This window comes from Pogonomyrmex barbatus, unplaced genomic scaffold, assembly GCF_055798465.1.
Source record: "Pogonomyrmex barbatus isolate J1 unplaced genomic scaffold, ASM5579846v1 scaffold9, whole genome shotgun sequence".
NCBI lineage: Eukaryota > Metazoa > Arthropoda > Insecta > Hymenoptera > Formicidae > Pogonomyrmex > Pogonomyrmex barbatus.
The window spans coordinates 1336997-1349596 of record NW_028297193.1 but is presented as its reverse complement, the minus strand read 5'-3'; the positions used below and the strand labels follow the sequence as shown (position 1 = coordinate 1349596).

Sequence of the window (12600 nt, the reverse complement as noted above, 5' to 3'; positions counted from 1 at the left end):
GTGGACGAGATTGATTTTCTTTTGATGAGTTTCAGAACGCAGTAGAGTCGGTTTGGACATTGTCCGCATTTTCAGGTTAAAACAAATTTAATTCAACAACGTTTACGTATTTAGGTGTTAATCATCTGTTTATTAATAAATTGCATCATTAATAAAAACTAAACTGATTTTAATATTATAAAAAAACACATAACACTTAATTTGCAAATGGCAATGTTCAAATTCTTATTTAAGAACTAAAATTAACTATTAACATTTTTTTATAATTTTAAATAATTATATTTGTAATATTTTTATTTTGTAGCTTATATGATTTTATTTAAAATAATTTGATATTATTTTGATATGTTGTAAATATTCGTTTGCAGTTCGATCTCTTTATACTTTTTATTCTCTGACGTAACGCCTGATAGGTTATTCAAAGAATAAATTATTTACAGGAAATTACAGGACCCAACTTATTTTGACACATTATGGCTGGAGAAGTAATCGTTGATGCTCTGCCCTATATCGATCAAGGATACGATGAACCGGGAGTGCGAGAAGCGGTAAATGAAAATTATATTTCTTTTACAATAAAATATCAAGCATGTGTATAACACAGAATAAATAAAATTAATATTTCCGGCGAGATGTTATACCTAATCATACTTATATAAATTTATATACATTTAGATTTTTATTGATGTATTGATTATTATTTTTGCAGTTTTTCTCGTGTTGCTTTTTCTTGTCATCTAACAAAATGATCTGATAGGGAAAAGTATGTGTCCTTCTTTTATCTCGCAAAGAATTTGGAGCTCGAATTATATTTCAGGCATTGGCGATGGTGGAAGAAGAAACACGCCGTTACAGACCAACGAAAAATTATCTGGAACATCTACCACCTCTGTGTATAACTGCCTTTGAAACAGAAGTACTTAAGCATGAATTCGAGAGAATGCAGAATCGCTTGCCAATGGAAGTGCTTAGTATGAAACGTTACGAATTGCCACCACCTCCATCTGGCAAGTTGAATGATTTAGCCGCATGGAATGAAAGTGTAGAAAACAGCAGTGCGCAATTGGAGCATCAGGCTACTAGGTAGACAAAGACTTCGCTGGCTATTCTTTTTTAATTTCTATACTATCTTCTATATATTTGTACAATTTTAGAATCTGTAATTTGGAACTGATGATGGATTATGGCTGTGAAGCATGGAAATCTTATTTAGAGGTATTAGTTCAGTTGGTGGGTCAGGCTCAGAAGCAACTACAAATGTTAAGGAAAAAGATTCAGGAGGTCAACTGGCAGAGGAAGTCAATGCAGACTCAAGGAGGTGATAAATTGAGGGCACTCGAGGCACAATGGGTCGGTTTGGTGTCGAAAAATTACGAGATCGAACAGGCGTGTGTGCACCTAGAAGAGGAGATGCAAAAAATGATGATGAATAAAGAAGCTGTGGAGATCAATGATGTACCAGCAGAGGAGGGGCCAGACATACCGGAAAATAGTGCCACAGAAACTATGGCGTTGCAGATACAGCAGCAGGAGAATCAGGACGTTTAATGAATTTTTGTGTATATATATATATATTGATAAGTAAAAATAAGTAATTTATACGAAACAACAATTTTATAGTAAGTATTTGTGAACGCATTCTGGGGGATATCTATAATAAAGCACAGTTTATTTCATTATAGTTTACACGTATCACACTTGTGGTTTATGCCTTTACAATATACATATGTACATGGCGATTATCACTGTTGTAACCGATAGCGAAACACAACTAATTAACTATTTTGTAATTTACGATGTGCTGAAAATTCTGCTTTATGAAGGCTGTTTTGCATTTGTGTATCGACACATTGCACACATTACCTAGGCCCAGTTGGATCTCTCTCTTTTTTTTTCTTTTTTTTTTTTCGTTTTATTGTTAGGACAGCAGCAATATATATCATGATATTACAAAGCGAATAGCTAAGCGCCTTTCGACTATTCGGTGTAAAAAAATACGTGTGTGAGTTCGATTTCCATTTTGTGTTCAATCCTACATTCTCGCGACAGCAAGAAAGATGTTTAAGAGTGACTATTGGATTACTAAGTTTGCACTGTTACGTCTTACTTTCGCCATTTAATCACTCAACTGTCATAAGGACGTTTCGCTGGCACCAGAACTTTGAGACTGCAATGCCATTCCTTTATAACCCAATGATTCCTCTTCCAACAAAGCTATCCGTTGCTTCAATGTTTTTACCTGTGACAGAAAATTGATAATTGCGGTAAACTGGGAGAATTTTCTTTTAAAATTTATTCTAAAAATCATGATAGTCATGGAACAATTATCGATATTATCAAAAAATTGATGTCATTTATTAATCCTAATATTTAATGTTAAATATATTTATAGACAAATTTTATTAAAATATCTAATAAAATATTTTAAAATGTTATAATATAAATATGAAATAGTCTTTTCTTTCTTTTATAATTTGGAAATCGGACGTTTACGTAATGTTCGGGAAGGGAGCATTCACGCACAGCGCACATGCGTGCATATCAAAGCAATTCAATATGGCAGCAGTCAGCTAGCAGGAACAGTTTGGCGAGTAAAGTTTAGATATCTCGATGTCACCTTATAGAGCGAAATTTAGAAAATTATATAAAAAATTGCCAGGAAAAGTGCTCGGCGAGTACCGATTGCTGCCATTATTTTTTGTCGCCGGAGCCGCCTTGGAATATTTTATGATTCACTGGCACGTAGGAGAGGTTAACTTCTACAAGACATACAAACGCCGGAAAGTGGAGGAATTGGTGGAAGAAAGACTGCGACAGGAACAGCGAGGCTAATTTCTGTATTAAGTTTCTATTGGGACACACCAAAATGTCACATATATCTTTTCCACGATACATTACATTCTGTGTAGCAGCATTGCTCACAATGCTGGCTGGTGCACAGTACGTTCATCAAATCTACAGACCACTTGACGACCTAGAGGATTTGCTCGAACAGAGACTAAAGGAAAGACGGGAAGAGTTGCAGAAGAAATAGTACCATAGAAGAATGTATGTAGTGTAATAAATTATTGCTGTTTTTATAAACATGGAGTGATTGTTGTGAATATTTCATCTATATTTAATCAAAATTGAGGAAATTACTTTTAAAAAGTAACTTGTTGCCCTTATAGTTGCCCTTATAGTTATTCGAAAAATAATGAATCCCTTAATTTCCATTACTTTTTCATTAAATTTTATATTTTATCATACCTGTGCAGCATGTCTCTCTACCATTCCCAGCATCTGTTGCTCCAGCTTCTTTAATCTAGATTGATATTTCTTCTTCGACTTTTCCAAAGTTTGAACCAGAGCTCTGAGGAGAGCAAGGGCATTTTTATTTTCCTTTCAAGCATACATACAACGGGCAAATTTTTCAAAATATTTACCCATTAGCCCTTTTCAAGTCGTTGATTAGTTCGGCGGATTGCTGATGCCTAAGTTCAGAATTCTTGTTGACTTCATCTAAAGTTGAGATTAATTCCTGCAAGCGTTCCTTCAATCTCGCCTCCCTGCCAAGTGCTTCAATCAATTCAGACTCCATTCCCTCACTCTCATTGTCGCTCAAACCTCGGTCCTAAACGCAGTTTCGGTTAATCAAAACGAGCGGAAAACGAGCGACTCAAAGATTACTTTATATACCTTATTTGTCGCCATTGCAAGCATAGCTTCCGCGTCGCTCAGTTGGCCTTGAAGATGTTGTATAGTAGCATGTTGCGCCGCAATCTGTGTGTCACGTGCGTTTAGCTTCAATTCTATCGTAGCGCGTTCTTTCTCCAGAAGAAACACCCGGGCGCGTAATTCAGCCTTATCTTCTCGCATTGCCATTAATTCCTAAACATATTAAATTCTTATGAAATTAATTTCATAAATTCTGAATTCTGTCGTTTAAACATTTTTGTATTTCAAATTATTCTCTCTCAAATTTTAATTTAATTAGACATTGACCTGCATTAGCACGGCCGTTTCTAAATCGAGTTTCCTAGCCTCCGCTAGAGAAATGGTGTTCTTTGAATTTAAAGGTTCCGCATGCACGCTCTCCAGTTCGACCGCCGTTGATCTGACCATCGTACGTTCTCCCTTCAGTCTGCCGATGTGCCTTCTGAGTCGCTGCTCGTCTTCCACATTCCACGTTACTTCCGATCTATCGAAAAAGCATTTGTGGTAAAAAAATTGCAAATATTGTGCCCAATGTAAAATACCTACTCGTCCGATAAGACCATGCTGTCTTCCCATGGAGCACCCAGCGTATTAGTACAATCATTCTCGAGTCTGTTTAGGACGTGATACGCAACATTTTCGGCCGCCCTTCTATTATCGATCGTCACGCTGTTTCTCTCGGTGGAGAGCGCAATTTCGCTCTCCAATAAAGCGACTAGAACGTCGTAAGCCTCGATTGCACGATCGCTATATGAAAGTGCGAGTCGCAATGCCGTCGCGTTCGATTCATACTTGCCGACTAATAAGCTCAATCTGTAATACGGAAAAAAAGTAATGCATGGATCAGTGCGAACAGCGGCGAACTAATACTCAGTAGATAGCAAATTCAAATCCTCTCCTCCTCCCACATATTTACGAGATATAAAATCTCGCGAGGAATTTCTTTAAGGAAACTTAAACGTAGAGTCGAGAAAGATTAAGAATTTAGATACTTAAAAAAATTGTCATCCATTTGTTCATCCGTGCTATTTTGATGAACAATACCTGTCGCATTGCGCCTTGCTCTCGTGCAACGTGAGTGCGAGAACCGCGTTGTTCGCCCGCGCGTGCTCGAGTCTGCTATTTAACCGCTCCGTCTCGACCTCGAATTGCTTCTCAGAGCCGTTCAATTCCTGTAGATTCGATTGCTCCAGAAGATCCGACACGAGATGCTCGGCGACCATTGTAGAGCACACCTAGTAGAACATATTGTATAACGTTCGTGCATTCATCACATGTTGTATAATGTTTGCGCATTCATCGCAAAATAAAAAAAAGAGCGGAAGATATATATATATATATATATATATATATATATGTGTACAAACGATATATTTTGCAAATGTAATTCGTACTCCGAGATTAGTGATATCCGGACCGGTAATGTGCCTCTCGTCTGTCCTCCTCAACCTCACTCTCTCTGCCATTTTGAGAACCGGCGGTTCCTCCCTCGTTACACTCTTTGTCGGAGGTGTTAACGGTGGCAAGAGCGGCGAGCATGGCGCCGTCAAAGGTTCCGGCGAGCTGGTGTTGCCCCTCATCTGCGGGGAGAAGAGGCGACAAGTGGAAGAGTAAAACAAAGGGCGATAAACGAAGAGTTATTAACAGCTCTTTGTTTTTCTCTATTTTACTATTGATCTTTGCTCTTTCAATTTCTTTGTCTTTATTAATATTAATTTTTTAGCAAAATGTATAGAATATTACAGTTTTGTCTTGCGTAAAAAAAAAAATCGAATCCTGAGGAATCGCCGCTCACTCTAAGTTCTCGACGCGGCGAATCGCTGCTCGTCGTTTGCCTCTGATTGCCACTCTGACTTTGGCTCTTGAAATGAATCAATTGGGCCTGCAGACTCGTGATCTCCGCTCGTAACGCCGTGATCTCCTCCTGCAGCGTCGCGACGGCAACACTCTGACATGACGCCGCTTGCTGCGTCGGCTCGGGTGTCGGCAACGCGGCTGGACTATCCAATTGCTCTCTGCCATTCTATATTAAAAATAATTAACGTGTTTTATTTTTTTTTTTAATGCATTAAATATAGAATATACGAAATGTTACACTCTCGTGTGTCCTCGACAGAGATTTCCCGTATTCTTTTACCTCTGCCGGTCGATTCTCGTCCTCGCAGCAACTGGAATCAGCATCGCCCAGAGTACGATCGCCATCTCCTTGAATGTCCCCGCCGCCCTCGCTCTCCTCCACCGGGTTGGTGATGGAGCCTTCGGCGTCTCTGCTCGTCTCGATTTCTGCGCATCATTAAGACCATCTCCTTAGATCGCGGCCAGCGAGCCATTAATATGCTCGATACCTCGCGCGGACGCTCGCGACAATCGCGATTCGGAGAAACGAAATCTACTCCATCAGCCTCGGCTGCTTGTCACAAGAAGCGTTTGACTCGCGCGACAGGTCGCGCGACGACGACGGTATGCAACCGCCTAAGAGATCGCTCTTCTTCTCGGAATCGAGAAGGAAGACCGAAGGAATGGAGAGCGCGCGCCACCGAGAGAGAGCTATTACTATCGTTATTATCGTCGGAGTCTGAGGAGATTCACTGATTGCCCATCGGGGAATTTAGCCATGGCACTCTCGTTACCCACGAAGATCCGAAGAGACGCTCTCCCTTCCTCTCTCGTTTCTCTCGCATTCTTCGCCGAGCGAAATCGGAAATACGCGGAATCACTCCGAGACTCTCTCTCTCTCTTTCTCTCTCTCTCTCTCTCTCTCTCTCTCTCTCTCTCTCTCTCTCAGGTGTCGCGCCGAAGTATCGGAGCGAAGTGGAGCAGACCGGGACCCTTACCAGAGTCGTCCTCCTCGGCAATTACGGTGGCGCGATGCCGCTCCAGCTGCCTGCCGAGCTCGGCGATGACGGAATGCAACTCGGTGAGCCTCTCCTCATGCCGCGCCGCCTGCTGTTCCGCCCGCTGCTCGGCGCGGGCAGCCTGGACCTCCGTCCGCATCAGCGCGGCCTCGGCCGTCTCCCGCGCACGAGTAGCCGCCACCAGCCGCGAGTTCAGCTCGGCCACCTCGGACCGCAGGGAGGAGAGCGCGGCCGCGTGAAGCTGCGAAAGAAAATGGACTTCCAATTTATGAAAATTTCTAAAAAGAAAAAAAGGATCTTTTTTTTTGTCATTAAGCTCCGTTACTCATTTTAAAATTAGCAAATAATTTGTGTCAGATACGATTTTGTAATTTTACGTTTATGGTGTTTTCAAGAAAAGAAAAGTGCTCTAAAAATTCTAGATTTTTTTTTCAAGGAGTAAATGCTCCATTACAATTCGTTTAAAGTAAATTGAATTTTTTTCTTGCAATTAGATATTAATTATTTAGGAAGACTTAAGGCTGTTGGTGAACCACTGCAACCACCTTGATTGAATTCATCCAAAAAGAAAAACACGATGAAACGTCATATAAAATATATTAAATGGAAATATTATTTCATATATAACAAAATATATCAGAACTTCAAAACGTTAATTCCTAAATAACAATTGATAGAAACTTGTAAAATATATTGAAAAGTCTCTTTTTGTTTTGATAATCAAAGAACAACTATACATATCTAGAATTGGAAGCTTGTTTTCATTCTTGATTAGACACAATTCAGTACTCAATATATTATTATTTATCGATTATCAAAACAAAAGGGGAGTTTTCAATAGATTTTATAAGTTTTTTTTATCGATTACGAATGTTGCTTTACTGAAAGATATACCTATTTTAACGTATTTTAAGAAAATTGTTGTCATGTGTTATGCGCGTTATTAATCCTGACATCATCAATCTAAAATGGCCGCGCTGAGTTAGCAGGAGTCTTAAATATATTTTTCTTAAAAATAGATGTAATTATCATGCAAGATCTAATGCACGGAAATTAAAATGCGCAGGTACACTTCGCACCTGACTCACGTTTACACGTTCGCGAATTTGCATTTGATTACGTAATACCGCCGAGTGATTATTACAGCGAATCAACCGAGATCTGCGGCTATTGTAGAGGGAATTAAAATAGCTCGTATCACCGACACGGATCAAGACACGTCATAGGTCCATTCGTTTCCTCTTCACACGGACAATCGCGATTCCCTCTTACTCACGTGGGAAGTGCGTGGAAAAAAAAAAAAAAAAAAAAAAAAACGCGTTCAAACACGGGCGTCCTTCGCAGAGGCAGCCAACCATATCGGACGTTACGAGACATCGACGATAATCGGCCACATAATTGCCAAGATTACTTGCGAAGAGGAAGCGAGGAGCGGGTCGCAACGCATAAGAACGCGTTGCGTCGCGCGGTGACACGACATTCATCTACGCGATATCATCGGTGCTGCGCTGACGTTGTGCTCAACTTTGTGCTGCGCGAGAAGATCAGGTAACGAACCGCTTGGGCGAACCGAGAAAAATTTTGTCGCGGCTCTCATCACCGGATGCAACTCGTGCAACTTTTTTCATATCCCAGTTCCCTTAAATTATTAAATTTTTATACACTTTAATAAGTGAATATGTCGGTCAACATATAAAATAGATAAGAATAGACATTTCTGGGCTTTTTTCTGGGATAAGATCTCTAAGTGTCTAATTGTACTTTTGTGAAGGTATACATTCCTTGTTTTTAACCACACGATTGATTGTTATTTGTTTATGAAACGCAATACCAAAGTTGAAACTGTAATATTAATTCATAATTTAATTGATGCTTGATTAGTGATGTTAATAAGGATCTAGAAAGACTTTATCGCGAGAAGTTCATGAGAAAAGAACAATTTTGCTGAAGTATCTAAAAATTTGGTCAGATATAGGTCAGAAAATGATTATATTAATGTTGATTGATGTATATATTATTGTGATACAAACTGATAGAATTTTATATTTAATTGAACAACGTGTAATGTGTCAGAAAATAAATAGCGTACATCTGTAGTGTCTATTCAAATAAAAGGATTATATTATCACAGCTATTAAAATAATAAATCTCGACAGAGTTATTTGACACGTGACAAAAAAAAAAGAAAAAACTAAATTAATTAGAGATTTTAGCAACTTATACCTTCATTCTTTCATTATGCATAAATAGTTCTATCAAAATTTATTGTTTTGACAGCTGTGATAATATAATCTTTCAACTTTTATAAAAATGTAAGTAGCATTAGCTACTATCAACATTTTTTATGTCAGAATCAATTAAATCGAGCAATCTGCTGAGCAGCATAAGAAATAAACATTTTAAAAATTTGATGCAAAGTTACTCCATTTTATATAATTATTTTGATGGTCTAACAAAAATTATTTTCAGATCTAGCCAAAAATTTTTAGATTCTTTCTTCAGCAAAAAAACTCGCGTTTTTCTGTACATTCAGTTAGGATTTATCGATATACTTAACGCTATCGCGTCTCTTGATCTGTTAATTCAACTTTACTTATTTATTACATTTTTAACCCTCGACGTACTATTATATTTTTAACCGTACGACGAATGCGGTCACTTTGATTAATGACGGTGTTCGAAGGGACATCTCTTATCAGATATTTATCTCATGTATCAGGTAGAAAAAATTAAAAGAGATAAGTACACGTTGTTCAAAATGCGCTTTTATATATAATTTCTTCCTAAAAGTCCAGTTTGCAATAGAAATTCTATTACGGGTCAAAATGACCCTGCATTCGTCTCCCGCGTCCGTCGAAAATCGTTCGCCTTCCGCGAAGGGGTTAATTAGCTTCATTGATTTCCGCGCGAGAACGCGTAAATCACATTTTGTGCTGTCACATAATAGGTGATCGAGATTGATCAAGGATGAAGTTAACTATCGCCCTCCTGATGGCCGTCGCCGTCGTACTTTCGACGGCAGTCATGGCAGCGGATGAGACTGATGACTACATTCATTTGCCAGGAAAAACCTGCGACGATGCACCGCCTTGTCCTGACGACAGACCCTGCATGATGGCCCCACCTCGTTGTAACGCCGGCACCTGCGGTACAGATCCGGTGCCGACTTGCGGGCCGAAACCCTGATTCCACAAGACCAAAGGGAGACGATCTTTACCGTACCGTCAACTCCCTCGTTGTATCTGCACGCTTTTTGTATTAATAAAAAGATGTTTAATCGAGGATGGAGAAACGTGTCATTTCGCGTTTCACGTATAAACGCGATACGCGTTCAGGCATGTAAAGGCCGAGGATAGCTGATTTCTGCGAGGGAATGTTTGGTGTAACCGCGTGCTTCGACAAGGCCTTGTAATTTTCGCGATGTTCCATTCATGGAGGATCCTCTCTGGCCCGGTTAAGGTCAGGGGTGCGCGCGCGTGTGTCGGTCCAGCGCAAACAGGGGGACACGACGGCCGGAGTGTAATTCAAACAAAAAGCAATCAAGGATTCAATTACAAGGCCGGCCGGCCGGCCGGCCGCGCGGCGGTTTGCAGTTTCATCGGCGAGTAAGGTCACGAGCGAGAGATTCGATTACCGAACTCGCCTTCGTACACGTCGGACTATGTCCGCTCGCAATTAATTTAGATATAATTTTCATCTTGTACCTTCTTTTCTTTCGCAGCCGCAAGAATTGCGACCGTTTCGCACGAAGCGTGTAAGACGCGTGAGCTAAGTGATAGTTGATCTCCGAGATGTAACACATTAGAACTTGAGTTGTAATAACTAGAAATTTTGTAGAGTATTTTAAATTAAGTTTTTAATCCTGAGACTTAAATTGTGTAGCAAAAATTGATACGATTCAAAATCCTCTTGGATCCTCTTGGATCCTCTCCGTTTGTTACAGACGTGATTGTAAAAATAATATTGTATTTGTGACGTAGTACCGAGTTTGTCATACTCTGCTTTAACAAATACCGAGTTCAACTAAGTATCGCGGTGAAAAATAAATTTGACGACTTTGCGATTAACGAGTTTAAGACGATGTTTGCATTTGAAATGCGAAGTTTCTTAACGAAGTTTCGCGCGTTGCGCTCCAGCGGTTCGGAGGCGGTTCTAAGCGTTTAAAAATACGCTCCGGTTGCAGCCGAACGAGGTATGAAGAAGCACGCACAATATTTCTCGAAAGAGTAACTTTTCGTGTTGTAAAAAAGAAGAAGAAAAAAAGGAACGGACGCACTTGAGCCAGTCGGCAAAGCGGAGGTGTCGGGTAAAGAGATCCCCACGGACCATATACCATTAACCTATATCGAAAAGAGCATACAAATGACGACATCTTATACCCACGCGTGGGTGAGATACGCGAAGAAAGAGCGAGGTGGAGGGAGAGAGTAAAGAGAGGAGAAAAATGAAAGATGCTGGATATTTCGCGGTTCAGCGAACCGAGAAGTGATACCTGCGCGATACCTTTTTCTCATTGATACGGCACGAGCTTCAAAGCTATTTCTGATCCGATCACGATTGTTACGCTTTTGCAGCGAAGAATTTCTTGTGCTTGTACCCTCGCAAAAGTGCTACCCTTCGAGAAAATTACACCTAGCATAATGCGATGCGATAAATTAATATTAATTAGGGTTATAAATGAGACGTTAACGATGTAACGCACGGCACTTGATACAAGTAATGTATAAATTAAAATTGAATTAGCTTGCAGTAATGAAAATAACGCAAAGTATATCTGCGTTACAAAGACGTCAACTTGTTCTTCGAACATTCTAAAAAATTTTAGATTTTTTTCTAAGATTTTTCTACTGTTCGTCCTTTTTGACTTTTTTTCTTCTAAATTTCTCCATGTCACCATTGTTTTCCTTCTCTTGATTCTTAGATATAAATCATCCTCGAGCGCGCGTGCACTTTATGTTTTCGTCGATGTCAAGCAACTCATAAACGTTAACGATATGGCCCCTCTTCTATGGCGGAAACTTCACGTATGTGACTCGGCTGGCAGTCCCGCGATGTACCCGACGTACAAATGCCTCAATTGTGCGTCCTACGGAACGCACCGTGGAATGCGACCGTGGTAGGCGTCTGCTGATTTCATGATTCGCGCGTGTTTTGCCAGCCACGCGAAGTGAGCGAAGATCCATTACGGAAATCGCGAGGCTCTCTCTCGTTGTCGTGCAATTTGGTCCGATCTCCGTACGGCCGATCGTTTCCGCGATCGCGGCGATTTCGCGATTATTACTCTCACTGCGCCCTTTTCCCGCCGCGTTGATCGCCGAGACTCGCGAGACTCGTGCGTTTCCTCCGAGGCAAAGATCCGTTTAATTCTCCGTGGGATCGATCTTCGAAAGCAGCAACAACAAGATCGTATATTTTTTTCTTTCTTGTGTTACGTATTTAATTTTGAATTGTTCTTTTCATGTAGAGTCACTGGGACCGTTCATTTTGCAATTTTTCTTTCTAAGCAAAAGAACTAAAACCCGATTCTTGTGCGCGATTAATTTTAAAAAAAAGACACAAGAAAATATAGTAGCTGAGCGTATATGTAGAGATTACGATTATTTATTTTTTATTTCCCTTTTTTTTATATCAAAAGTACGAGTCTCTAGAGTTCGCACCTCTGGTGTATAATATTCACAATTAAGGATTAAATATAATATTTATAATCTTGGAATAAAAAGCGATGCTTATATAAAGTACGCTAAGTTTATCTCAAAAGACATTTTATTTTTATGAGGATAAAATAGGCGTGTTCTATTCGTAGAGGAAAGCTATTTATAGAAAAAACTAATAAAAATGTCATCGATACTTTTCTACACTTTTCTACCATATATCTTGCAGAAAGATATGTCCAGACTGTGTGATGTTTCAACTAGCGATGGTCCAACTCAAATCGCTTTATCGGATATTACTCGGAAGTAATTTTCACAAAAGTTACGCGCAGGGAGAAAGAAACGACGGAAGTTTTCTCATCGTAACCATCGTGAGATTAGCCCGGGAGAAATTTGTC

General features: G+C 39.7%; 5 protein-coding genes across 10 annotated transcripts in view; 4 read left to right on the top strand and 1 right to left on the bottom strand.

The window, feature by feature from the left end:
• The first annotated feature begins 56 nt into the window (after positions 1–56).
• On the top strand, positions 57–1681 carry BCAS2 (BCAS2 pre-mRNA processing factor). Of its 2 annotated transcripts, XM_089084810.1 has the most exons (4): positions 57–75; positions 441–548; positions 818–1083; positions 1155–1681. In XM_089084810.1, the coding sequence occupies exons 2-4, from the start codon at positions 474–476 to the stop codon at positions 1546–1548; spliced, it is 735 nt and encodes a 244-aa protein (XP_088940936.1). In that variant the 5' UTR covers positions 57–75; positions 441–473; the 3' UTR covers positions 1549–1681. The 2 variants fall into 2 exon arrangements, with proteins under 2 accessions (XP_088940936.1, XP_011639754.2); XM_011641452.3 differs by lacking the exon at positions 57–75 and having other exon boundaries at positions 389–548.
• LOC105428877 (colorectal mutant cancer protein) overlaps positions 1639–12600 on the bottom strand; it is a 40796-nt gene continuing 29834 nt past the window's right edge. For all 5 annotated transcript variants that reach the window (XM_011641449.3, XM_089084757.1, XM_089084756.1 and 2 more), the window contains 11 exons: positions 6531–6792; positions 5834–5979; positions 5492–5719; positions 5091–5276; positions 4741–4931; positions 4243–4509; positions 3985–4180; positions 3679–3870; positions 3426–3613; positions 3250–3352; positions 1639–2239 (listed from right to left, as the gene is read on the bottom strand). In XM_011641449.3, coding sequence (XP_011639751.1) covers positions 2132–2239; positions 3250–3352; positions 3426–3613; positions 3679–3870; positions 3985–4180; positions 4243–4509; positions 4741–4931; positions 5091–5276; positions 5492–5719; positions 5834–5979; positions 6531–6792 — 2067 coding nt within the window. In that variant the 3' untranslated portion in view covers positions 1639–2131. The remainder of the gene's footprint in view (positions 2240–3249; positions 3353–3425; positions 3614–3678; positions 3871–3984; positions 4181–4242; positions 4510–4740; positions 4932–5090; positions 5277–5491; positions 5720–5833; positions 5980–6530; positions 6793–12600) is intronic.
• On the top strand, positions 2553–2832 carry LOC112552759 (ubiquinol-cytochrome c reductase complex assembly factor 5). Its single transcript, XM_025218698.2, has one exon. It carries the CDS (start codon positions 2611–2613, stop codon positions 2830–2832), a length of 222 nt encoding a protein of 73 aa, XP_025074483.1. The 5' UTR covers positions 2553–2610.
• Positions 2867–7207, top strand: sloth2 (ubiquinol-cytochrome c reductase complex assembly factor 6 sloth 2). The gene is made up of 2 exons (XM_089084817.1): positions 2867–3048; positions 6482–7207. Exon 1 carries the CDS (start codon positions 2867–2869, stop codon positions 3032–3034), a length of 168 nt encoding a protein of 55 aa, XP_088940943.1. The 3' UTR covers positions 3035–3048; positions 6482–7207.
• LOC105428876 (uncharacterized) lies at positions 7870–9833 on the top strand. The gene is made up of 2 exons (XM_011641447.3): positions 7870–8099; positions 9499–9833. Exon 2 carries the CDS (start codon positions 9519–9521, stop codon positions 9735–9737), a length of 219 nt encoding a protein of 72 aa, XP_011639749.2. The 5' UTR covers positions 7870–8099; positions 9499–9518; the 3' UTR covers positions 9738–9833.

Excerpts from the sequence above, each read along its gene's own strand:
- BCAS2 (XM_089084810.1), top strand. The coding sequence starts at position 474 with ATGGCTGGAGAAGTAATCGTTGATGCTCTGCCCTATATCGATCAAGGA. Across the intron at positions 549-817 it reads AACCGGGAGTGCGAGAAGCG|GCATTGGCGATGGTGGAAGA; the intron begins GTAAATGAAAAT and ends ATTATATTTCAG. Across the intron at positions 1,084-1,154 it reads TTGGAGCATCAGGCTACTAG|AATCTGTAATTTGGAACTGA; the intron begins GTAGACAAAGAC and ends GTACAATTTTAG.
- LOC105428876 (XM_011641447.3), top strand. The coding sequence starts at position 9,519 with ATGAAGTTAACTATCGCCCTCCTGATGGCCGTCGCCGTCGTACTTTCG.
- LOC112552759 (XM_025218698.2), top strand. The coding sequence starts at position 2,611 with ATGTCACCTTATAGAGCGAAATTTAGAAAATTATATAAAAAATTGCCA.
- sloth2 (XM_089084817.1), top strand. The coding sequence starts at position 2,867 with ATGTCACATATATCTTTTCCACGATACATTACATTCTGTGTAGCAGCA.